The sequence below is a fragment of the Stenella coeruleoalba genome (assembly GCF_951394435.1).
Source record: "Stenella coeruleoalba genome assembly, chromosome: 18".
Lineage (NCBI taxonomy): Eukaryota > Metazoa > Chordata > Mammalia > Artiodactyla > Delphinidae > Stenella > Stenella coeruleoalba.
The window spans coordinates 70,080,236-70,107,559 of record NC_137164.1 but is presented as its reverse complement, the minus strand read 5'-3'; the positions used below and the strand labels follow the sequence as shown (position 1 = coordinate 70,107,559).

Genomic DNA, 27,324 nt, shown 5'->3' with positions numbered 1-27,324 from the left:
CCCGAGTTTGAAAGTTGGCTTTTGCCAAATTACAGTTAGAGAATTATAATTAATTTATTTACCCTGTTCTAAGCAGCCAAACATCTTCACAAATATCTCTATAGAGAAACAGTATTATAAAACTAATTGACATACTTCTAGCAAAACAAAAAGCTTTATTACCTTATGACTCTTCATATTCTAAACATTTTAATTAGCCTTTAAAAATTTTTTTTAAATGCCTTAAACATGCACCCAACCTTTTGTCTCTGCAATCACTGTAACAGATCCAGGCAAATTATTTTTCAAGTGACTTAATTTCACAAGATACTACTTTGTACACTCAATGTATAAACCATTGATTGTTTCTAAATTTTCCTGTGTTTATGACAGCGAGTATCAGAACAGATAGCCAGTGGAACCCAGTGTATAACTATGAATCAACTGTACCAGCAATAAATACTTTCACAGAAAATTGTTCATGAATTTTTCTTACTTACCAAATCTAGATTCCAAACTATATGAACCTATAAAACCTCATGTGCTCTAGTTATGTGATCTTGGATAACTTATTTATCTCTCTAAGACTCAACTTGCTCAACTGTACAATGGAAATAATAATAGTAATTGGGTAGGGCTGTTTGAAGTTTTTGAGAAAATGTATAACAAACAGCAAGAAGCTTGGCACCTAGAAGTACCCCATAAATAATAATCACTACTTTTCTCATCCTCAGAAGCATTGATAGTCTTGGCTTCTGGGTGAACCAGCTGCATTGTTCAACTACATCCAATCCACCAAATGTCCTACTACTCACGACATATACTGTCTTCATAAATCACCTACTGTTGGAAACCCATGAATAAAATCAAGAATTTGGCTTAAATATTTCTACATACGGGTCAAGTAAGTACAATCGAAAACCATATTACAATTAAAAGAAGGAATTTTGCTTCATGTTCTGTGGCTCCAAATCTCAAATCTCCTTTTTGTATTTAATTCTATTTTTATTATAGATACAGTTTCTCTATGAATAGAGAAAAGGGTGATAGAATTCTCCACGAGTCATTGAAAATACAAATACAATTAGTATTCCAATTTTTAAAGGAAATTATTACTTTTTAAAAATACTTCTCCTTGAAATATACTTTTCTAGGATAACAAATGATTTAACGTCAAACAAATAGTAATTACATAGCACTTTACATTTTATACAGTTACATGCAAAGGACAAAATTTTACAAAATATTTACCAGAAATTATAAACCTTATAACAGGGACAAGCAAGATTATGATCCTACAGGTAAGAAAGTCATGCTTCAGACCCACTTCACTATTCATGGAAATCCATCCAACAGCCAGTAGTGGCAGAATTGCAGATGCAAGCACAGTGAGCTGGTAAAGAGACCCTCAAAAAAAAAAAAAAAAAAAAGCCTTGATTTGTCACATTTGTCAATACTCGTGGTCCAATATGGCCCACTATGACCAGCTTCAAGCTACCAGTGATTTAGCAACCAGCTTATAAAATTCCCAAACACATTCAACAATCAGCTCTCAAGAGCCTGTACAAAAGGACTTCCGCCCACCACTGAGGCTGGTCTCCAGACCCATAGATTAGTGCTCTCTCCACTTCACAAGGCCATCTCCTCAACACGCATCATGGATATGTCCAAAAATAATGTGTTTTGGGAATTCCCTGGCTGTCCAGGTGTTAGAACTCTGCTCTCACTGTCAAGGGCCAGGGTTCAATCCCTGGTCAGGGAACTAAGATCCCACATGCCATGCGATGTGGCCAAAAAAAAAATTTTTTTTTAATTTTTAAATGTGTTTTTTCTAATCTTTTCGTTTTTACATCTGTCTTTATGTTCTGGAGTTAAGGCCACCTCGGTTCAAATTCTGGGTTCCACTACCTCTAAGTTGTGAACCTGACTTTGGGAAATTTCTTCTCCATGCTCAATTTACTCATCTGTGGAATGATGATAAAGAAAGCTAATAATAGCACCTACTTTATAGGGTTGTAGGGAAGCTTAAATGAAATGTGTATAAAGTGCTTAGAATAGTGCTTGGCATAAAGTAAGTTCTCAATAAATGGTAGCTCGTTGATATTAATGATATAATCTTTAAGTATAGAAAATATTAATATATAGCAAATATTTAATACAGCTTGTAAGTGGAAGAACTGAGATTCCATACTCTTTACCAATATGCTATACTATCTCTCAATACACATATTAATAAAATGCACTAACACATTAACAGTGATAATCACTCAGTGGATTATGGGTTATATTTATATTTTCTTTATAATATTTTCATATCTTGAAAACTGAAGTATTACTTTTACATATATATATGAAGATGTGTTTGTATAAAACACACACTCACACATACACACACATATACACATATACAAGTTTTCATAAATAGAGATATAGCTGACCTAATAAAGGCAACCACAACCCAGGTCTATGCCTATGGCTACCTTAAGGCTGTGAGATATATATATATATATATATATATATATATATATATATATATATATATATATATATATATGAAATATAATATCTAATATATGTATTAGATATATAAGCTTTATATAATCTCCTTCTACCTAGCCTTCTCAATAAAGAGATCTAATTCTACAGAACATTAATGATAGAAGTAGATTCTTCTGAAAACTTTGATGGGGGGATGTCACATCATAATCTAAAACCAAAAAATTTTGAGATGTCTTCATTCCTCCAAAGTACCTCTCCAGCCTCATTTTCCCTCTCATGGGCTGTCAAGGCCACTGTTATGTCCTGAATGCATTAGATTTCGAATGTCATTCAGCACAATAAAAATCAGGCACAATAAAAATTTTCATTCAACCTGCCCTGCGCCAAAAGAAGAAATTGAAAAGCAGGTATCACAGTGGTTGGAGGGGAATCTGAGACTAGGAAAATATGTTATGTTGACTTCTTGCCTATTTAGAATATTACCAAATACCGTATTTCCCAAATTAACTGATATCTGTCATCAGTACCTTCATTTAGCTATCATCTTAGCCTTCAGCTACACAAGAGTGACTCAGTTCATTTAATCAAGCACATTTTGAGGACTATTATTTCAGTCATTCATATTCGACAATTGTTTATGGGTGTCAACTACAGCATTAGATGCTGGAGGCCACAAACATGAATGAAAAATGGTCTCTGTTTTAGGGAACTTATAGTTTAGCATGCAAAATAATAAGTATATTCAGAATTCAAAACATGAGCCCTGGTTTATCAACACCGAAAAGTAGCCTTCTGAGATGGAGAGACCTTGCTCCTCTGGATAACAAGATACCAATAATTTTTGAAGAATGAACGAGTGAATGAATGAAGAATATCCCCAAAGGTGTTTGTAGTTTGACTATATTTTTACTAAATAACTGTCAGAGGAAAACATACAGGATCTTCCTTTTACTCCAAAGAAGTGTTCCCCATATCAGAGCACCACTCAAGACCAGAGGAAGGTAATAAATTGATCAGAGCCAAGAGAACATAAAATTAATTTGAAAAGGAAGGTTTTCTTTCTTTCTTTCATTTAGAAGACCCTCAGGAATCAAATTCCCAGAAAGAAACATTAACATTAGCTGGGAGAACTGAAGAAGGAAATGCATAACTTAAAAAAAAGAGTTAAAATGAAGGAACTAAAGGGGAGAACTCTAGTAACCTACAAAGTGTTCCATACACATGAATGACAGGTGATGGGAAACAAGCTCAGAGAGAAAAAGAAGGGCACGTGGTTCCAGCAGAGGCTTTCGTCAGAAAGGTAGGGAAAAAAAAAAACAGTAGAGCGAGAACATGGGGATAAATACTAAAAAAAGTATACGGGTATGTAACTACCCCCAGGAAAAAATAGACCACTTTATGTGGTACTAAATCCCCATCTTTGAAAGCACTGGAAGAGGAGACGGGTGAACGAGGACAAAGCAGAGGTGATTCATTCAAGTACAGGGTTGGGCTAAGTTACACTGAGCACTTGGGGTTCATTCCAACATGGAGAAAAGTCTGATAGTGTGAATACTTTAAAACAAAGGAAGGATGAGGCACATAAAAAAGAATGAGCAAACAGAGAATGGAGACTCAGAGAGAAACAAAGGAAAAAAAGTAAAAAGAAAGAAATGAAGGAAAGGAGGGAGGGAGGAAGGAAGGAAGGAAAAAGAAGGAACCTGTAATCCCAACTACAAAATGCCAACATGCGAGGGTTCCTTTTGAAGACACCTCTGTAAGTCCAGGAAAATTAAAAGCTAAAGTAGCGCTACAAGGGAAATGGCCCATGACCTGGTCTGCTGAAAGCAATTTCAGGGGCACAGAATAAGCCCTGGTTCTGATTAAGCCACAGCAGCTTCAGGAGGGCTCCAGGAACAAATTGGTCCTAGAGCCCCCTCCCAGGCTCACACCACTGGTTCTCAATAACAGGTTTATGAAACCCCGCCTCCCAGCACACTAGTAATTCACACACACTGTGTCAGTAACTAGTCCAATCAAAGCTTTTCCTTTGCTTGAGAAATTCACTCCTGCTAGAATGTGAACCATAGATCCTCAGATCCGGAGGAACTAGAATCAACATGGTGATTCCCAACTCCAGAAATATTCATTTACTCAGCTCACTGTTAAATCCCCATGTGTTTATAAGCTGTTGACTGGGAAAGGGCTCGTGCTCACTGACCGTATTAGCTTGAACTGTCTGAATAACCACAGCTTTGTGACTTAGGAACCAGTGACACTCAGGCCAAAGATTCAGGTTCTTTCCCATTTTCCAATGTCCAATTACTTCCTCCAGCAATGAGGCCAGATGCCAGGCATTAACACTTTTCTTTTCCTTCACAGAGAATCTAAATTTAAAGTTTCCTTATCCTCGCTCTTTCTGGTAAGGTAAATTCTTTTTCACAGAAACTATTTATTGTAGAAGTTTCTTTGGAAAATAGGCTTTTCATGTTTCAGAAATTGAGCATTCCTTTTCATCAGGAATTCAACTTCTTTAAGAAAGATTAACACTTGCAAAATTAACACTATAAATTATAGGAGAAGAGACCGACTTTGACTCTCAACCGAGTTACATTAAAACCCCCATTTCCTTATAAACTTCCATCATTTATTTTCTTTTCTCTAATTTTATTACTCTAAAGTTCACTTCATTTTTTTGAATTTTATTTTATTTATTGATTTTTTAAACATCTTTATTGGAGTAAAGTTCACTTTAATGCAGTTGTATCAGGACCAGGAAAATTAATACGAAACTACTGGAAGTGAAAATCAAGGCACCTCTGATTTAAGGATTTTTTTCAAAATAGTGCCTCTGAAATAGTTTCCTGGCTGTGTATTATATATCTTAGCAAGAACCAAACTTTCTTTCAACAATTTACACATAATTCAGACGCTGGAATATGCCAAATGAGAATGATAATATCCTTTAGTATAAATTCTTCCATCTCCCAAGACTACAATATTTTGAAACATTATTTATAGCAATGGTAAAATACTGCGTGTACAAGGCACTATCGTGTACCAACACACAAAGTGTGGTATTTCCTGCTGCGTTACTCACGTACAACTGCACAGAGAGATCCCACCCCAAATCTTTCTCTCTCTGCTTTTCCCCGAGGTCTGCTTGTCCTGCTAAGTCTGACTCTAAAAACTTCGTCTTTGTGACACCATTTTAATTTTTAAGCAAGTTACAACAAAAGAAATCAACAATGTGCAACTTTGATAGGTTACTGATATTAAAATACCAGTTAGTATTCCTCACTTTCTTTGAGAATAAAGACAGAAGATGGATTTTGAAAGATGGCAGTTTTTAATTACTTCCCTTACCTGTGAAAATTCTTTGAAGTACAATAAAAGGTTTCTAGGCACAGAGGCACTATTTATGCCAAGAGGAAGATATAGGTAGACAGGGAAGTGGCATCAACAAACTTTGTACGTTGTGTGCATTTTCCATTTGCTTGGTCTTCTACTACATTTCTAAGACACGACTCTTCATTAAGAATATAAATTCACATAAATCTATTGAAAATGGTGGCGAAACTGTCAGAGGGATCCGAAGAGGTGTGATTTACATTTGGGGGAATAAACAGAAAAAGGTTTTCGGGAGAGGTCCCTAGATAAAAAAGGCCAGTATGTCAGATTAAAAAGGTCTGGAGAATGAGACAGGAATTCACACTAATCTTAAGAATATAGTGAGGAAACGTAAGGGATCAACCACCAGTGAATGCTCAAGCCAGATTCAGGGGAAAATAACAGGCTTCCCTGATAAAGCAGAGGATATGATGGTGCTGTGAATGGAAGATGCCACAGGTGCTTGATGGAAAGACGTTATTAAAAGCATATAGTCCCTACAGCCAGTCTGATGTCAAAGGAAATACTCAATACAGGAAATGGCCCCTGGGAAGAGAAAGGTAATTTCCCTCTAAAAGTTAAACCAGAAATAGTAAATACCCAATAACAGTATCCGTACGGTGAAGTCATCACAGGAGAAGTGTTATCTCAAAAAAATGACCAAAAAAAAAAAAAAAAAAAAGGAATCCTGGTCGTCTAAAGATGGATTCTAGAGTAAAATCTAAGGAAAGCAGAACTTCAGTACTGGTAAAAACTCAACATTATTGTAAAAAGAACATGTGAGCAGAAGAAATGTTATTTCATGTGACAGAAAAAAAGAGACATTCTGAGATCTTGGCAGATTTCATCATATACAGGCCAAAGGAGAGAGATGGCTGGGCCTTTGTCTATTAGGGCAACATAATTCTTAAGGGCAGGGATCATTTCATTTAAATGTCCTAGCCAGGAGAAAGTATGCTTAAGATTATCTACCTCTCTAGCTCGGATTTTATCTTCAGTTAACTTTTGAAATTTAATTTTGCTTCCATGGGAGAGAATATGTGGATTGTGGATGACAATATCAATTTGCAAAGCTTCCTACTGCAAATTAATGAGTTTGCATTCCAACATATTCATCAGTTTCTTGTAAATGGTGTTAGTGTCAGTTCCTAGAGGATGATCAACGTTCGGGACACTGAAAATTCAAACTGAGGGTTTCATTAAGGTACTTGTTCGTCTAAAGTTTGTCTGGGTCATCAGCTCACTCCAATCTCTGCCATCTTTGTGAGAGCATATTTAAATTCAGTAAAGGCAGCAAAGCCTATTAATACAGTGCATGTGTGGCAGGTAGAATAATGCTTCCACCACCTCCAAGATATCCACCTTCTAATCCCCTGGAACCTGTGAATATGGTGCGTTACGTGGCAAAGGAAACTAAACCTGTGGATGGAATTAAAGTTGCTAATCAGATAACCTTAAAATAGAGCGATCAACCTAGATTACCCACATGGCCCAAGGTAATCATAAGCCTTAAAAGTGGAATAGGGAGACAGAAGAAGAGAGTCACAGGGAGTTGTGATAACGGAAGCAGCGAAGAGAGATGCTACCTTCTTAGCTTTGAAGATGAAGGGAGAGGCCATGAGACACGGAATATGAATATGTACTCTAGAGGCCAGAAAAGGCAAGGAAACATTCTCCCCAAAAGCCTCCAGAAGGACCGTAACCCTGCCAACACCTTGGTTTTAGCCCAGGAAGACCCATGTTGAACTTCTAGCCTACTGAAAGATAATAAAGTTGTATCATCTTAAGCTACCATGTTTGTGGTAATTTGTTACAATAGCAGTAGGAAACTAATACAGCACGTGGGCAAGTACAATTGCATGACGATTTAGTTGAACTAGACTTCAAGAAATGCAGTTGTGTAACCAATTTCTAAAGAAATTGCTCTACTAGGATAATTAAGTTAATAGGATTTGGAAGTAGACAAACCCAGATTCACATTCCAATATGGACCATTAAACGGCGATATGAGTAGATTGTTTAATTTCTTTAAGCCTCAACTTCATCATCCATTAAATAAAGAGAATACCTACTCCATAGACTGTAGTGTGAATTTAATAAGATAAAGTTGCCTGGTCCAGTAAAAATGTTTGTGAAGTATTCACGCTTGGTAAAATGTTGATGAGGGGAAGTTATGCAATGATTTAAAAATACCAATTAGGGGCTTCCCTGGTGGCGCAGTGGTTGGGAGTCCACCTGCCAATGCAGGGGACACGGGTTCGTGCCCCGGCCCGGGAGGATCCCACGTGCCGCGGAGCGGCTGGGCCCGTGAGCCATGGCCGCTGAGCCTGCCCGTCCGGAGCCTGTTCTCCGCAAGGGGAGAGGCCACAGCAGTGAGAGGCCCGTGTACCACAAAAAAAAAAAACAATTAGCACTTCTTTTTTTTTCCCCATTTCTTCTTTTTTTAAAATTTAATTTAATTTATTTATTTTTTGTGCAGCAGGTTCTTATTAGTTATCTATTTTATACATATCAGTGTATACATGTCAATCCCAGTCTCCCAATTCATCCCACCACCACGACCCCACCCCCACTCCCCCCCGCTTGGTGTCCATACGTTTGTTCTCTACATCTGTGTCTCTATTTCTGCCCTGCACACCAGTTCATCTGTACCATTTTTCTAGATTCTACATATATGTGTTAATATACGATATCTGTTTTCCTTTTTCTGACTTACTTCACTCTGTATGACAGTCTCTAGGTCCATCCACATCTCTACAAATGACCCAATTTCATTCCTTTTTACGGCTGAGTAATATTCCATTCCAAGTAGCACTTCTAATATTAGGTGCTGGGGCTGCAACAATGAACTTGACAGACACTGAAAAATAACCATGTGACTAATAGCTGATGATAAACCTTTGATGAGTGTGCAAGAAGTTCTATTATCACACAGGGGCACTTTGGCTGGATTTATGCATCAGAGAACACTTCTTGAGAGAAGTAAACTCTACAAAGAGGCCTAAAGAATATGTGGAAAGTAGACAAAATGGGCAGAGAACGAGTGGAAGGGCATTCTAGATCGGGAACGATATGGTACAGGGCATGAGAGCTTAACAATCGGGGCAATTGAAAATCACAGTGGGAGAGCTACACTTCTGGTCAGCACGGGAGGCATCTTTTATCCTCATTGCCAGATGGATTTCTTGCGATGTTTTAACTGGAGAAGAGACACAGGTCACGATTGTGTTTTAAGAAGATCTTTGTTGCTACAGTGTAGAATACAAATTTGAAAAACTAAAAAGACAAAAAGTCAATAGGATACCCACTGGGAAAGTGCTATAATAACACAGACAGACTACTATTGCTACTTTTGGAATCAAGCTATGAGAAAAAAGGAACAAACATGAAAGAAAGAAATGAGATGAGCCCGCGCAGAGGCAGTGCTTTACTCCAGAGTGGAAATGGAAGGAAGGAAGGAAGGAGAGAGGGAAACTACTACACAGCAGCTCAGGAGGGCAATTGTTCAGAGACAAAGGACCAAGGAATGAAGGGTCCATCAGCCACTTACAGGCAAAGAGAGAGGAGAGCAGGATGCAGGGCAAGATGTGACCTAAAGACAAGATCTTAGACCCAACAGAAAATCAGACTATCTTAGTTCAAAGTGAGCCCTGTCTCACTACTACTGGGTTCTCCTGGTAGAATTTTAAATGGAATGTACACAACAAAAATGCAGGATGTGACTGAACCACAAGAACATTCCTGTGGAACTTTGGGTTTCAGGGTAAAGAGAGCAATCTTGGGAAGTAACACTCAAACTCACAAGTACCTCAAAACCCTGTCTTATTCTGAGCCAGTGTGGAAGAACATTACTCAGATACAGCCAGGCTTTCATGAACAAGGGATCTGGTGGAAATGTCCGCTCTCAACAAGAGAGCCTGTACCTGTCAATAAAACCTTTCCCCATATGCAAAGAAATCTCACAAGAAGCCAGAAGTGAAAAGAACAAGGGTTTGTTTGGGGTTTTTTTGAGCAAAACTGCGAAGCAGTACTATCGAATATGATATTAAGGTAAAGGATAATTTTCATAACAAGGGTAAAACCGTGACTCTTACGCAGATATAAAAACGAACACGTGTTTACAATTTTATTTAACTCGTGAATAAAGAAAGTGGTGAGGTGTTGCCACCAATTCAAAGGAGAAAACAACAACAACAGGGTTATGAAGCAGTCAGAGATATTGAAATAAATGTGCAAAATGGAGACAAAACTGGCCACTTCCACAGTCAGAAGAGAGAGGACAACAGAAATGAACCTCACTGGACAGAATTCGTGTATCCACAGACCGGAAGTGTTCTAGCCTTGCTACGGTTATCTATAAGGACAGCTTCCATGTAGTAAATTAGCTCCCACAGAATAGAATCCCATGTTATGGACAATGACAGATTTCCACTGAAACTCAAATTTTTCCTGAGAGTGCTTCAACTGGTATTTGTCTACAGAAACTTACCAAAGGTATACTTGCAGATGGTCCTAGAATTTTAGAGAAAGAAACCCATCTCCAGGCCACCATTTATGCTGAGGGTGGTACAGATCCTGAGGAAGCAATAGAAGATGATGGGGTGGCAGCATCCAGAGAACCCTGCCGGTGTGCCTTTCTCCCATAGCTCTTTTCCGAATATCTGTCTATTAGTATTTCATCATGGAGCCTGCCTGTACCAAGTTCCCTTTTTCTCAGCTCACTGCCTACCTCCCACCCCCGAAGCAGACCTTGAGAAGGTCTAAACCTGGCCCCCACTCCTGGCACCACCCAGGCACAAAGCCTGGGTCTAGGGGATCCCCCAGCACTAAGATGAAATATGACAAATTCAACCCTCCCGTTGTTTATCTGTAGCGCCCAACACTGAATCCACATAGCGTTTCCATGTACAAGCTCAGCCTCCCCTACCTCACTTGGGTGACAGATGTTAACAGGATTAGAGCTCAAAGGCATCTGATGGTGGAATAATAGACAATGACCAACACTGCTTACAGACTAGAGTAACCAGAAGGCCTGCAGACGAAAGTGGATAATTCCTTTTGAAACAGGAAGCAAAAAAGCATGTGGGAGCAATGAAACAAAACAGTAACTTCCACAGGAAGCTTATGAGAAAAAAGTACATTCTAAAACTCCAGGGAACTCCCAGAACCCCGAATAAGTACAAACAATCTGCCAATATGTTGTTTCAAAGGCAGAGGATAAAAAAAATGTTAAGTCTAGGTGGAGAGGCAAATTTTGCCTCTAGATGTCAAAAGTAATTGTAACACAATATGGGAGAGACATTGCGGAAACTCCCAGCAGCAATTTTACGTATGCACGGTGGTCATTTCCAATCATGTAGACAGAATGACAGCAGTAAACAGTTGCAAGAAATGAGAATACAATCTAGACCAAGAGATTTTACTATTCTCAGATGTTGATGTTACACGTGATTTAAGGGGGAAAAACTCCATTTTCTTATATGTTAAAACTGTCTTTAAAATGAAGTCAAACAAAATAAAGACAAAAGTAATATATTTTATGCAACTTTATAACAAATGAATTGCTATTCGTCCTCCAGGTTGGAATCTAAATGCCCTATTTGTTCATGGAAGACCCATTATGGTACTTGGGGAGAATGCATTCTGTTAAAACAAATGAGGATTCGTCCCATCTCACTGACATCACTCTCTTATAGTTAGTCCAGAAATTTTGCAGGTATCAACAGTGGCACATTCAGCAGACATATCATTAAGTCATAAAAAGAAAGATGAGAAATAAATATTTATGATCGCTCTGTGCCAGGCCCTGAGCTAAGTGTCGCCTCAGTCTTATTGAGTCAATCACATGTCCAGATTCAACCCTAGATACAAACAGAGGAGGATTTTTAAAAAGAAAGAAACTCAGAACTGAACCTAAATAATCATGCTTGCCCCAAACAATTAAGCCATGAGGTTTGGGTACAACTCAATTCTGTCTGACTAGAGAGGAAGTAAGACTGCCTTAGGTGATGGGTAGAAAGCAGTCTGAGTTATCTTGAAGCAATACTACTCTTTGACTAAACCAAGATTATATTCCAAAACATCTTTAACTACACTCAGTCAAAACTGATTTTCTAAGCACCTGCTATTTGCCAGACATTGTTCTAAGCACTAGGACACATCAACACACTAAACAGAAAAAAAGAAGCAAGTTCTGCCCTAGTCGATTTACAGTATATATGGCATAGATTTGCTGATATCTTTGGAGAGACACAAAACATTCCACTCATATTTTCTTTAATTAAGGTTCTTAAAGTTTCCCAAAGGAAAAAAAAAAATAGATCTGTCGATAGTATGGTTAAAATGGCAATAGTATGATTAAGCCTCCTGGTATTATAGTAAGATGTCACCACATTTGGGAACACTGTTGTCCCAGTAAAACAGACGATTCCTTGCCTGACTTCACTCTGTAAGTGGCAGGTAGGATGCCATTGTATAAGGTAACGTGGAAGGGTGGCACCTGGAGTCCTACCGTGTGTGTTCCAGCCCCTGCCCACCAGTTACTAACCCTGTGGAAATCACCCCAGCTCTCCAGATCCCAGTTTCTTCAGCTGTAAAGTGAGATAACAATACCTCCTCCATGGGGTATGAGAAGCTAAATGAGCAGAGACAACCCTCAGCTTAGCACAAAGCACTTGTGAGCGTTAATAGATGCTATCAAGATGGGAATGAGAACATGACTTACTGCTGCTACCCAATTCAGTTGTCTTTAAAAGATCAATATCTATGCCGTATATTAATGCTTAATACCAATGTCACACAGCAATAACATTCCATCAAATCTACTGGCCATGCTAGAGGATGGAAACGGTAGTAGAAGTATGTGGTATATACACACGCATGCACACACCCCTATACACATATATGAAAGGAAAAATGTGTGTGTATTACTTACCTAATTTCTAATGTGCACAATTATCATGTTTAGCCTATACTACATTTCACAGAAGAGGAGACTGAGGATCAGAGTGATCGACTAACACAGCCAAGGTCACACAGCACTTAAAAGAATAAATGTCACCCCCATCCTCGAAGGATCAGAGTGATTGACTAACATAGCCAAGGTCACACAGCACTTAAAAGAATAAATGTCACCCCCATCCTCGAAGGATCAGAGTGATTGACTAACATAGCCAAGGTCACACAGCACTTAAAAGAATAAATGTCACCCCCATCCATGGAGGATCAGAGTGATTGATTGACTAATATAGCCAAGGTCACACAGCACTTAAAAGAATAAATGTCAGCCCCATCCTCATCTTTTTTATTCTGAAACCTTGGTGCTTCCAGCAAGACCATGCTTCTCTCACATATAAAGACTTAATAATATTTAGTTCTGCAGTATTCTTCCATACTTATATTTGGAAACAATTTTTTGCCTTGTATCCTGAAACTTCCCAATGCCTCCATCTAAAAGCACAAAGTTGTCCTGTGAAAACTGTTACGGTCTCCAAGCGTCTTTTAATGGCTAAGAATCCCCATATCCTCACTCCATTTGGGGCACATATAAAGCATCTCTGAGTCTTAGACAAGTTCAGGATAAGAGGTGTTTTCTTCCTTCTCTAAACAACTGAGAGCCACAGCCTCTATGTGACTCACCTGTGATGATCTGGGGCCAGTGTGTGGATGAATACGTGAGTGAATCCATTAATGCATCGGATGTGACTAGTTCAAGAATTCTTGATCAGCAGTTACTCCAAATCTTTTTTTTGCTTTTTTTTTTTTTTTTGCGGGCCTCTCACTGTTGTGGCCTCTCCCGTTGCGGAGCACAGGCTCTGGACGCGCAGGCTCAGGGGCCATGGCTCACGGGCCCAGCCGCTCCGCGGCACGTGGGATCCTCCCAGACCGGGGCACGAACCCAGGCCCCCTGCATCGGCAGGCGGACTCTCAACCACTGCGCCACCAGGGAAGCCCGCTCCAAATCTTTATGTTCCCCTGCTGTCCGCCATCTTGTTACTCACAGTCCATCCCCAAAGTGGATCCACAAACTTATTATGTAAAGTCTAAGAGGGAAAGAGTGATGAATGTATGTACTCTCAAATGCCTCCTTATTTCGAGGACTCTAATGCAATGTAAATACTCGTAAGCACGTAATTTGTACATTAAATTGTAATTCAAGAAAGGTTTGTACAGTGAGAATCATCACAGCAACCACTTCAGATATGGTCATTCACAAGGCAACCTACGCACTCCAGAGTTTGTATGTTTGAGATTTGCCTTGATTACCTGGAGAAGGCCGCAAACGTAACCGTCCTTGCCAGAGGGACATGAAGTCCCCTTACATCTTCTTAACACCTGTGACCAGCGGTCATGCTTGCGTATGAAGTCGCCAAGATCTTTTGAACTTTGTTATTTTACCCATTCTGTTTATAATCAGTTTCAGTTTTTAATTTGATTTTGCAACTGTAGTTAATCAAAAGATATTTTCAGTGCCACATTTTCATTTCCTTCCAGCCGACACTGCAATAACTAGGGTTTTAGCAACTTATTCCTCATTAAATGCCCATTAGAAACACCTTCTCCTCTGTATGCTTTGGATGATAGTTCGTATTTCTGATCCTTCTTGCCTTTTATAATGCTTACAGTTTTTCACTGATAATCATACTCTGGTTCCTTTTCATATGAAAGTTGAATTTTTATTTTTCTTGTTTTGTTTTCATTGTCAACATTCCAGATTGAGTTTTATGTCAGTGCTTCTTGGAAAATATATAAATGTTATATCAAAATTCCAAAAGTAAGAAAAATTGTATTCCAATAAAGCAGTTTATATATATAATATTCCAATTCACTTTTATGAGGCCTCTAGGCATGCTAGGGGAAAAAAGCCCTGCCCCAAAGTTGCCACAATCTATATAGTCTAAAATAATTAACGATTAATTTAGCCCAAAGGTCAACTTTTAAATAGAAGAGTACTTGATCATTCTTAATAAAATATTTAAGAGTGAAAAATACCTGGAATAAAGCTTTTTTTTTTTTTTTAATTGTGATGAGTTTCAAGTAATCAGCACACTCTTCTCCTTGGGGACCAATATTCAGAAAAAGCAGTTCATTTGATTTTATTGACAATATAGTGACACTTGGCAGATTGGGTATTTTTCCCCTCTTCAAATTTTTTAGATGTTGAAGACCTGCCAGATTGGCAGCACTGAAAATCTCAGTTACTTCAAGGAATTGGCTCTCAGTATCGCTGGGTCCCCCAGTCTGGGGATGCAGATTTTCTTGCGGATTTTTCCCCCTCTAATTACTTTCCTCCTAGAGCACAGTCATTAATGAAATAAGAGAAACCACTGGAAAAGTGACTGACCAGCTCCGTCCCTGGTGAGAAATAATTGACTTCTTAGTATTACAGGAGAAGGAGGCGACGGAAAAAGAGGAACAGTTATAGATCGTGGAGTCCGGTTGTTACCATCATTTACTAGGCTGTCTGCATTGTTTCTAACCCCATCTGAGTAAAGACGCAGGAAATACCTGAGCATCAGAGAAGGTCCTGCTCCCTCCCATGTGCGGGACTGCAGAAACTTCGACTCTAATGGTTAAAGGACCCTGGAGCTGAAACACCGCTCACAGCTAATGTTTGCATCCTCTCTAACACATGCTTCCCAGGTGATCATCTGTTCTTCCAGCGACAAGAAACTTTATATCCCCTAAGGAAGTTCACTGGAGAGATAAATATTCTTTTTATTAAGTCGAAATGCCTCTTCTTCCAAACTCAGACTCTAAATGGCATGATGGAGGCTGAACCCGATTCTATCCCTTGGGTTCAGCTCCTCGGAAACGTTTTTTGTGTATTAGGTTTTCGACCATCTTCCTCTTTCTGATCAAGGCAAAGTTAATAAGAAGGTAATCAGTCTTGTAAATTAACATTACTTATGTCTCTCGGCCTGTCTCCAAATGACCTCAAGCTAAAAGACAGTTTTTTGTTTTGCTCTTATCTAAACCAGGGATTTGGGGCTTTGTTTTGAAGCTGGGGAGCCCATTCCTATTTGCATATTTTTTATTCAGAAAGTTTGTAGCACTCTGTTTTTAAGTGTCTTTTAAATACCTTTCATCCTGGGGGACATGGGCAGACCATCTCCAAAATGTGAATAAAACAGATCTCGTCACATTACTGTTAGGGGCATTGTTGGAAAATGCCAAGTCCTGGGTTTCAAAAGGAAATGAGAAACTTTCAATTTACAGCTGTAAATGTATGAAACACCAAAATAACTTTGCTTGAAGTGCTGACCATGACAAAACACACTACGGTCCTTGGTCTGAGAGCCCCTTGTTTCCCGACACGAGTAGGTAATACACAAAAACCATCTCAGATGACTTTTCTTCCAGACACATGGTCAAACCAAAATAAGCGCATATATTAGCTGAATAGAAAATTAACAGAAACCATTCACAAATGGGCCCTGTTTGCACTCCGGAAAGTGCACAGAAGTGTGGGGCACACATCCAATTAAAAGTTTATTTTCTGATGTCTGAACTGTTACATATACACTATTTATCAAAAGTGTCATAAGCAGTAAACTACTGCAGAATGATACGCGTGCCAGTGGCAGACTTGTGCCCTGTAATACAGGCTGTTGGTGATTAAAAAATTTAGAAGAGTGACAAACATTAATGAATTCTGCATGTCATAACTAGTTAATTACCCTTTCTAGAACAAATGCCAAGAGAGAACAGTGGCAGAGAGAGAACAGGAGATTCAAATGACATATCTAGAGACCATATAATATAGGTTACCTCTGTCTACTGGTTCAGACACCAGTTGAAATGAGTCGCTAAATGCAAATATTCCTAGGTGGCTGTGATCCTCTGAAATTCGTATCACCCACCAAAGAAACTAGTCATTAATAGATTCCACTTCTCTAAAGCACGTGTGACTGATCCTCTTAGAAAATAAACCCAAAGTTGGAAGGGAAACAGCAAGTAGAAGAAGCAGTTTCTGCAGCTTCTCCAGGTAATGGCACTTAATCTCTATTTCACTCCAACTAAAGTATCCACCAGTGCCTAAGGGACTCCTTCTCAAGAGGCAGACAGACTCCAATTTCACAAGCCCACGCGCCAAAGGAGGTTATGCCATTCAGGCTTTCCAAGCAGCGTGTGATGATAAACCTCTGCATTAAGGGACAACCCACTTAAATGTTACATCTCACACTTTGCAAAAGCACGGAGACCAGAACGAACTTACACACAACAGCGTGCTTTTTTACCATAAAGCATGTCAAGTTCATTTGGCTGCAAATTAAATGAGTAGCCAAAAGTGACTATTGGATTTTCCGTTCTTAAGTTCTTTTTGATCCAGTTGCTTCCAAAAATGCTGGAGAAAACAAATGTAAAACACCTTCCTGAATTCAGCAGTTTTCCCCTTTTCTAACATGGGCAGGAAAAGTTGATATGAAAGTCACTATTTTACTAGTGTATAAACTTATATGTAAACTCATATAATTTCAAATTAATAGAATAATACCATAGTTTTTCAGAGTAGTTCCATTCTTTGGAATGTTTAAAACCATAATCAACTGTGATGGGGTATTTTAATGGTTCAGTTTGATTCAAAAGTAGAATGCCCTCATTAAAATATACACACTACTATATACAAAATAGACAACCAATAAGAACCTACTGTATAGCACAGAGAGCTATACTCAATATCTTGTAATAACCTATAATGGAAAAGAATCTGAAAAAAGAATTGGTATATGTATACATATAACTGAATCACTTTGCTATACACCTGAAACTAACATGACATAAATCAGCTATATCTCAATTAAAAAATCTTTTAAAAATCTAAAAAAACATAAAATTTTTTTAAAAAGATGTAGAATGTGCTCTATAAAAAGGAAATGAAGAAACACGGTTAAAACTTTGATCTATGTCCTGCTTTAAAACATTTCTTTCCAGTGAGGAAGCTAATTCAAACTTACAGACAAGGGATGAGTAAAAATAACTTCCCAACTACTGAAGACCTCTTTGAGAAAACCACTTCAGTTCCCCTCTTTCAGGAGTAGTATTTTAACTAAAATAAATGGAACAGTTATGTCTTTTCCCTATACCCACAGATCCTATTTTTCTAACTGGCAAGAAATAGTATCATAAATACAAGTCAGGGAGGAAAAAAAAAAAATCTACTGATGCCCTATCAGAAGCACATTAATAGAACCCTGGTACAGATAATTTACTAAGAATACATCAAACTCCTGTCTGGAAAAGGAAAAATAAGCCAAACAAATGCTTAGAAATACAGCAAGAACACACATGGCAAAAGCAGAGAAATGAGTTTCCAGAAACATCTAGTAAACCCCCAAATGCACATAAACTGATTTCTTAATTCATCTTAAGGTTCTGCTTGATTGTCATGTCGAAGCCACCTATGAGCTAAGGCGTACTGACCATTACTCCAATATGTCAAGCCGTTTTTCCTAAATTTCATCTTCTAAGTTTCCATGACAAATGAAACAAGTCTACTAAAAGTTAAAATTTACTTCTAAAAGGAAGTTGAGCTTCGTATTCCATTTTAGTGTCTGTATAAGTCTCACAAAATACAATGCATTGTAAAAAAAAAAAAAAAAAAGTAAATTTATTTCCAAGGAAGAGATTATAAAATATGACGATGTCCTCTGGGAAGCCACTTACCTGACTGAGACAACTTTACCATAGTCTTTACATCATTGTACTTTAAATGTCTCCCCCAAGTACCTCAGTTTATATTCAAATAGGCATCTGTTTTTCAAGTAACCAAATGAACATAACCCGATCACGTGGAAGCAATTGACTTGTATAGCTAATGAATATTACACAAACCAAGGAACGGTGGTAAATTTATGACAAATGGCATTATGTTTCCTTTTAGATGTATTATAATACTCCAAAATGATTGCCAATACCATACTTTAAACAACACAATTGAATATTTTCCAAAACAATATTTTTGACAACATATATATATATATATTTATACCAAATCCATCATGCGGTAAATTGATTCGATTTTATAAGCTACTTACCCATAGAAAGTAGAGTAAGGGAAAACGCACCCCATCAAAATTAAGAACCTAGGGGAAGGAAAAAAACACGGAAAGTACATTTGAATTAGTGGTCTTTTTAAAAGAGAAAAGGTCTAGTAAAATTGTACAGGTTGGACTTAGAAATCTGTTATGAACTGTATGGATGATCTTTGAGTGCTTGAACCGTAACTAGAAAGTTTACAGCTTGGATCAATTATGAGTAACTGATTCTCTCAGTTGCACTGGCCGATATGTGTGTGAACTCATTATCCATAACATAAATAAAAGGATGCCTGTCTCAAACAGAGACTAAAGGCAGCCACTTAGACAGGGCTACTTGAATGACTAGGCGTGCGTGCGTGCGTGCGTGCGTGCGTGCGTGTGTGTGTGTGTGTGTGTACAGTAAATTGTCTTACAAGATACTCAGCATTTTAATAAGCCAGGTTTTTAGTTTGTTAGTTTTTGCTTTTGGTTTTGTTTGGTGGTGTGCAGAGAGCTGGACGTTGCGGCTGAGATCCAGAGATGCTTGCAGGATGCTGACAAGACACCTTGGCCAAAGTGCTACACCTCCCATTCTCTTGGCCTTTCCCAAATTCCCCAGTTCATTATTTTTCTCTCCCGGAGAGGTTCACTGAGCAGTTAAAGATCATGCTTAATAGCCCTCGGATATAAGGAAAAGATTATATTTAATGGATTTAAATATTCCTTTCCCTATCACGATTAGCATTTCACAATTCAGGAACTTAATTGGTTTCCAAAGGTACAGGGGAAAAAAATAAAAAGAACTCTGGATTTTATATGCAGTACTTTCTTGCCCCCTACTGGAAAATGCGAGCCTGGCATACTAATAATTCTCATTGTAAAGTATTTTCTAATTGATTTTTCCTGTACATCAGCTACAAACCCATATCTACTTCAAGCAAAAGGGAAGGGTAGTAGAAAAGTGTAGAAAGCTTTAATACCATTAGCTATGCATTTTATTGAAAAAAATGAATTTTAGAAATCCAATTTGTGAAAAAGAAAAAAAAGCCCTTAGGAGTCTACAGAAGTCAATTTTCCAATTGCAGAGTAAAAGTAAATCCACCATATCAAGTTGAAAACTGGTAGAATTTTTGTAAATAGAGCTTAAGGGAAGCTTAACATTCAACTGGATTTGCCAAGATTATAAAGGGAATATGTTTTCTGCTTTTAAATATTATTCATGACTTCTTGAGCATCAAGAAAACAATTTCATTAGAAAGAGTATTTCAATAATATCTTTATTTTTGAAGGCACACTTGCCATGTTTCTTCAGAAACATTTTCTAACACAGAGCAGCTGTGGCCTCTGGATCACTTTTTGATCATTTTTCCTCCAGCAGTAAAATTATTAACGTCCTCTCTTATTAGGGTGATGACCATTGCTATTTCTTGGGTATGCTTTTTAGTTTTTATGGTTCAAGACCTCCAAACATTTTTATACAAATACAGCTGATCACAAATTGCAACCTGCACAAGGATTTACGTTTTCCTTAGAGCAACATTCTTTTTTCAACAAATTCCAGGGATCGCCAGGTTGATAATAAATATGACCGGCCCTCAAACAAAGAAGAGGTCCCTCTTGGTGGGGTGCGCCGCTGGGACGTGCGTCTCTGACTTTTTCTGCCTCTTTAGGTCTTTGAGACAGGCAGCGGTTCCCTCCTGGGTGTCAGGGACCTTTGTAAGGAGAATAAGCAACAGTGACCTTCATCTTTCAAATGACAGGCCACTTCCCTGGTGAGGAAAACGTCCTCTTCCACCCATGTCCAGCAGAGAATGGCTCAGACAGACAGGCAAGGGCATCCTGTGAAGAGTTAGGACCTTCGCTCTCCACAGCCCTCCTTTGACACTGAATGCCTTCAAAGGCCAGTGCTTGGCTTGATACCAAGACAAGCATTGCACGCCAAAGGCACCGAGCAGACACTGCTGCCAGCAGACCTTCGTTTACATGCCTCTTGGCTCTGGACTTCAGTATATGGAGGGTTCCCATCTCCTTGGAATGATCGGTGGATGCTTTTGGATTCCTTTCATCCTTAGTCTTCTTCTGTGGTCCGATCGTTTTCATGCAGAGAGAGAGTTCTCCAGGTGAGACAGGCGCATCATTATCTTTGATAATAATCTTTGAATCCCAAATTGCAAACATCTGCTTCAGGACAGCCACTATCCTTTCCTGGTAAATGGCATCCTGGTGAGGGCAGGGAGAGGGCAGTCGTTCAAAGGTTTCATTTCATAGAATGCCTGAGAAGGGTCTTGAACCTTTCAGGGCTAAGTCATTCACTCTTGTTATGGGCGCCAGGGATGCTGCCTCAGGAAAATTACCTGCTCTATAAATAGCAAGTACCAAATCTGTCCGCCGACTCCTCTGTGACCTGTACAAAATGAGCATCTTCCAACAAATTTCCTAGCGAACAAGTGTGCACATTACCAAGCTCAGGGTAATAAACACCCCCCTCCCCCGCACAACAATAAGGACTGGAAACTGGGGACACTTCGGTAAATGTCTCGAGTCGAACTGAAGTATGAATAAACTCAGCTCAGCGATTATCCTGCCCTATATCCTGCTACAGAAGAAACAGTTTCAGTTGTAAACCAATTCCGGAAGTGTCAAAGGTCAGCATTGTCTCAAAAATGTATCTGGCGGTCTCACTCCACCCTATAGGGAGTTGACGGCCAGGACAACTTTTGAACAGAAAATCAGTAACAATGCAAGGTCATATGAGTTTTCCTAGTTTTTTTTCCTCCTGAGTTGTCTGCATGGGTGTCTCCTCAAGGTTCACTGGTTGGATTTAAGGAAGAGCAAACTAGCATGTCACAATGCCATTAAGTCAAATCACTTACACACCCCTGAGTATGGTCAAAATAAATTAAGTGGTACATCTGGAGTTAGATTTTATAATCTCTCTCTATAGGTCAACTGATTTAGTTATCTGTAAATGGAGGGCCATTTTGTAATTCACTACGTCTGTCCTCGGAATCTTCCAGGCCTATTTTCTAGAATTTAGGAAACAGAACTTTTAAGTCTTCAACCAAATGGTACTCAAGAATTTTCTCACATCCCAAAAAATTTCCTGAAAAGAGTTTCAGGCCACCTGTAAACAGAGGGGGGTGGCATCTCCAAACACGAAAGTCTTCATTAAGAATGTCTTCATCCTGCTAAGAATATACGTACTGGAAGACCCATCTACTTTCTTGCTATCTAAACACATACCTGGCAAGTAAAAAGATAACCTGAAACACTCAGCCACAGCTATTCACGTCCATTTACCAGTAGAAAAGTAGGCATTTCTAGGTGTCACCTCTCCATTGCTTTGCGACATCTGATACAGAAAACACACAGGTTTGGAGAAGCCTCTGAGGAATGGGGCTCAATGCCATTGCTCCACTTGTGTGTAGTGTCCTTATAATCAACAACACAACTACTGGCACTTCAGGTTAGCCCAAAGGCTTTAGTCTCAAATTCTCAGCCCTCCAGTCATGTTAAACTCACTGAAATGGTCGACTTCCAAGGGCTTTCGACCTTCAGCCATATTGGCCGAAAGTAATCCTCTTGACGGTTCAAGTTCCGGATCTCCAAAAAGTCAAACTCTGGGACAATTATTCAATTAATAATTTAGTTTAATTAGTATATGTAAAATTTCACAGAACTCATATTTAATACTTATCACACACACAACTTTTGTACAAAGCAGCCTTGGAGAAACAATGAAATGAGTATCACTACAAGGAAATGAGTATCGGTTCCCGATTTACGACGGTTTGACTCATGATTTTTCGACTTTACGTTGGTGCAAAAGCGATGTGCATTCAGTACACACTTCGAGTTTTGAATACTGATCTTCTCTTGGGCTGTCAATATGCAGGACTATCCTCTCTCGTGATGCTGGGCGGTGGCCGTTAGCCACAGATCCCAGTCAGCCACGCAATCAGAAAGGTCAACAACCAATACACTTAGAACCATTCTGCACCCACCCAGCCATTCCAATTTTCCCTTTCAGCAGTGTTCAATTACATGACATATTCAACACTTTATTCTAAACAGGCTTTGTGTTAGATGAATTGCCCAACTGTAAGCTAATGTAAGTGTTCTGAGCACATCTAAGGCAGGCTAGACTAAGTTATGCGTTCAGTAGGTTAGGTGTATTAAATGCATGTTTGGCTTATGATGTTTTCAACTTACAATGGGTTTATTGAGACATAACCCCATCGTAAGCCGAGGAAGATCTGTACATCTTTTGTAAAAAGTCTGCCTTTTAAAAAGGAATGAAGATTGTGATGTAATATCATGTTCTCTTTTGTTTGCTTTTGCCTTGCCTTCCAGATCATTTCGTGCAAAAACTTTGTTCTCGGTGATGTCCGATTATCCCAGTGCAGGAATTTTGGTGAAAAGACCCTCTTCACTCCTTGAGGGAAGCATCATGGAGTGCCTGGCACATAGCAATTGCTCAATAAAAATCAGTTTCCTACTTTCCTTCATTACAGACTTTGAGCAAGGGTAATAGCCTCTCTAAATTTCATTTTCTTTATAAATAAAATAATAATATTAATAGTGCCTACTACAAAGGGTTGTTGAAAAGATTTAGTGAGTTAGCACATGTAAAGTGCCTGCAAATTTTAAAAAAAAAGCAAAATAAATGTTAGGTGCCGTTACTGCTGCTTTTGTTATACTATTTCTATGTTCTAATGGTGGTATTGTGTTTTTCTCTTGTAAATCACTGCTAATCCATCAAATAGGTGAATAGCATGGATCATAAATCAATGATATGTATAAACATATCTAAGGCAAAAAAAATCAAGAGTCATACCCAATGATGTGCCATGACTGTGAAGAAGAAAATAAAGGCGGACTTTCTGGCTTTAGGAAGAAAATAGAAAGTCTATTTCATGTTATTGAGGTGGCCATCAAAAACGTTTCTGACCACAAATAGGTATATTTCGTGGACTGAAGACCTCTAGAAGAAACCTCTACCAGAGGACACTCTGGTAGATCCTAGGAAGGTAAAATGATGACCTGAGACACTCATCTGTGCCTTTCATGTCCAGTGGCCGGTGGAAAAGGAGATGTTTCTGGGTATCCCCCTCCACAGCACTGGGACATCTGACACAGAAAACACAGAGGTAGTGAGAAGTCTTTGGGGAGCGAGACTTCAATGTTACTGCTTCATTTGTCTTATTTAGTAAGTTAATCAGGACAAATATGAACAGATTATAAAATGAATTAATGTGTCACTTCTCTGAGGGTTCAGACACTTTTCTTCCCATATCTTTGCTCATTTCATGTTATTTTCCACGATGCTGAAAACAATAGTTCAAACTCCTGTTTTCATTGGATCTGCAACTGAATGTCTGTGTGTCCCCGAAAAACCAGATTACAATTAGAAAAACAAACGAACACAGCATACCCTAGTGATCGGTCCAAATAGCTAAAGAGTTGCTCCTTCCTTCTTCAAACATTCATCCCAGTCTCCATTTCGAGTTTTAGAGTTAAGACTCTGATGGTTGTTTTTTATGGTTGTTATGTGAGGGAACACAAGAAGTAGATAGGAAAGGAATCAATTAAAGGAACACTAGGAGTAACAGGGAAGGAATCAATTAAAATGACCTTCTTAAATTTTCATTTTTCATCTGAAATACCAAGCCTCTTCCATAAATCCTTGGACCTCAGCCATCAGTCTCTTACTCACTTTACCCTCTAGCTTGTGGTTCTTTTCTCTTCATGACCCCAAAACTCTTAGCCATTCACTAACACAACAAGCTATTTATTTATGTTAACTAAAATTAGAAGAAACAGGTAATTAATGAAAAGACAAACCACCAGTGTCTTCATTTACTAACTCATAATTTCATCTTAAAGAAAGCCTGCTCTCTCCACGATTTCTAATTGACTCCTTCCTCTTTGGGAGTACTGGTGTTTTAGTTAAGCCATTCCTTTAAAAAATAATAATAAAATAACTACGGCTTATTTCAAAAATAGAATATGAGTAACTGCAATGATTTTTAATTTCTTTTGAATGCACAAATTATTTTGAAAGCTAACAGCTCTGCATATTTTAAAATAGATTCAATCATTCAAACTCAATCACAAATTTTCTACCCCATAATAATTTCTAATCATTTCACAGTGCAAACACACCCGCAACTAAATGCCTTCTTCCACATGTCAAAATAAAATTCATATCTATTACCACACCTCTGAACCATCAAATCGTTCAAAATGAAGATCATAGAATGAAGATATATGGAAATGACGTGTAATGCCACGGTGGAATGTATTCAGCAGAGGTGAGCAAGCCAAACTCCAATAATACATTTCTAAAACTCAACAGTATTTGGCCTTTGAAATAATTTATTAACTTTATAAAATAGTTCATAATACTTGCAACTTAACTCAAATTTTGCTTAAAAGAGCCCAGATTTGTGCTGAACACAGTATCATTTTTGGAAGCATCTACAGGGTAAGCACTGCTAATATCATTATTACCGTCCCTCATTCCACTTACAAGGTTGCTGCAATAATTTATGCAGAAGCTCAGATTTTAGGAAAAATAATTTACCCCAAACAGAAATAATTCACTTGTGGACAATGAGAAAACTTTATTAAGACTGAATGATCTATTATACACTTCCCCTTCTCCAATAAATGGCAATAATTATAAAATCAATGACTCCCTTCATGCTTCTCCTCAGGACCTCCACTCCGGTCCACACATGGAAGCAGACACAGAAAACTTCCACGTACACACGCTTGCACACACCTAGACTCACACTCTCATACGCTCACACACATGCACACACGTGTACACACAGCACACCTACACACAGGCATGCAGGTGAGGACAACCCGGATGGTCTAATAAGGGTGACATGCTAGGACTGTCCCTTCAATACACCTTTATTCTGGGCCCCTACTTACAGAACAGAAATGTATCTTCTGAGCCCTATGTATACCTGTGAACGAACTGCTAGACAGCAAAAGGCCTCATGACCCAAGTCCTCCCAATGCCAAAAGTGGTTTCCTGGCTGTGATCATGACGTGGCTAAGTTAGCAGTGACCCCAGCTGGCATTATAACAGACTCTCCTCTCAGAGGATAAAGCTCACCTACAGAGGACAATTCCATTCTCCTGGAATAACCGTGTCCCCTTTTCCTTCCTTTAGCTGGGCTGCCCCTTCTCCAAAACCTCTACTCCTCTCTTCCCCTGATGGGCTACACACACCCTGAAGGATGCCAGAGACTCAGTTAAGCAGGCTTTCAGCTGAAGGCTTCAATCAAATGCTGGGAAGCAACACACAGAAGGAGTCATCCATCCCTGGAGTGGCTAACCCATCCCAGGGGCCACTCGGAAGGATGCAGCCTCACTGGGTAGACCTTTCAGGAGAACCCAGTAAAGATATTCCTCATTCCCTCCCCCAGATGTCCCCTACTAGATGCCTCTTATCTTTAATTAATCCTGACCTTGCTGTTTTCCTGTCCCCTCCCTCCACCTGGGCTACCCCATCTCTAGGATAGAAGTGTCTCTTCTCCAGTTATTTCCCTATGTGTCTTCAGTGGGAGGTCCAGGGTGTCTTTAGATGTTCTGTCCAGCTTGGAGTGATTCTCTTACAGGAAGCCCCGAGAGTGACTCTTTTTTACCAGAACTAGCCTTCTTTAACTGTTCATAGCTTAGCCCATTTTCTAAGTTAGATTCTTTCCATCCAGTCATTCCAGAACACCTTGTCTTGAACTTCTACACATTCCTATTAAATTTGCATTACTTGAATTAATACAGCTTCCCAAAGCATCCTATTTGGGCACAAACCATGAAATCCTCTTATTTTACAACAATATGATAAGATTTGAGGAATCATTTGCATTCCTGGTTAAATAGGATATTGTTTCTGATTCACCAAAGTAACCTAATTTTCATCGAGAATTTGGTCTTTCCCTTTTAGGATCCCCCACGGCGCAATCCCAGGAAGGATACAGTAGGGTTCACACTGTACTGCTTGTTCCTCTCCCAAATCGTTAGCCTCCATTCTGATGGTGGCAACCAGAAAGGAGGTAGAATCTTATGCTGGTCAGAATGGCCGTTATCAAAAAATCTAGAAACAAATGTTTAGAAACAGAAGGAGTTGAATTCATAACTTCTAAATGGTTCGATTTGAGAGGAGGTTATTTGCTAAAATGCCTCTGGAAAGGTACATGATAGCATGAGTATTCATATGGAAGCTTAACACAAACCACAGAGTGTATTATTTCGGAGGAAACATTATCTCCGGGGATTGGGCCAGCAGGCAATACATTCTGCTGGTAATCCCATCAGGCTGCGTGTTTGGTCATTACTATTTCGATTTGTTTTTGCTTTACCTACTTATCTAGTTCCCTGGGAAAGTGATCTTCTCTGCTAAATGAAGACACTGAAATTTGCTCAGAAAGAAAAAAAAACA

General features: G+C 38.8%; 1 protein-coding gene across 1 annotated transcript in view; it reads right to left on the bottom strand.

Moving 5' to 3' along the window:
• Positions 1–27,324, bottom strand: part of LOC307176618 (uncharacterized protein) — a gene marked incomplete at its 5' end in the record, with an annotated part of 215,433 nt that overhangs the window by 92,531 nt on the left and 95,578 nt on the right. Inside the window, one exon of the mRNA XM_079902948.1 lies at positions 18,885–18,932. Coding sequence (XP_079759074.1) covers positions 18,885–18,932 — 48 coding nt within the window. The remainder of the gene's footprint in view (positions 1–18,884; positions 18,933–27,324) is intronic.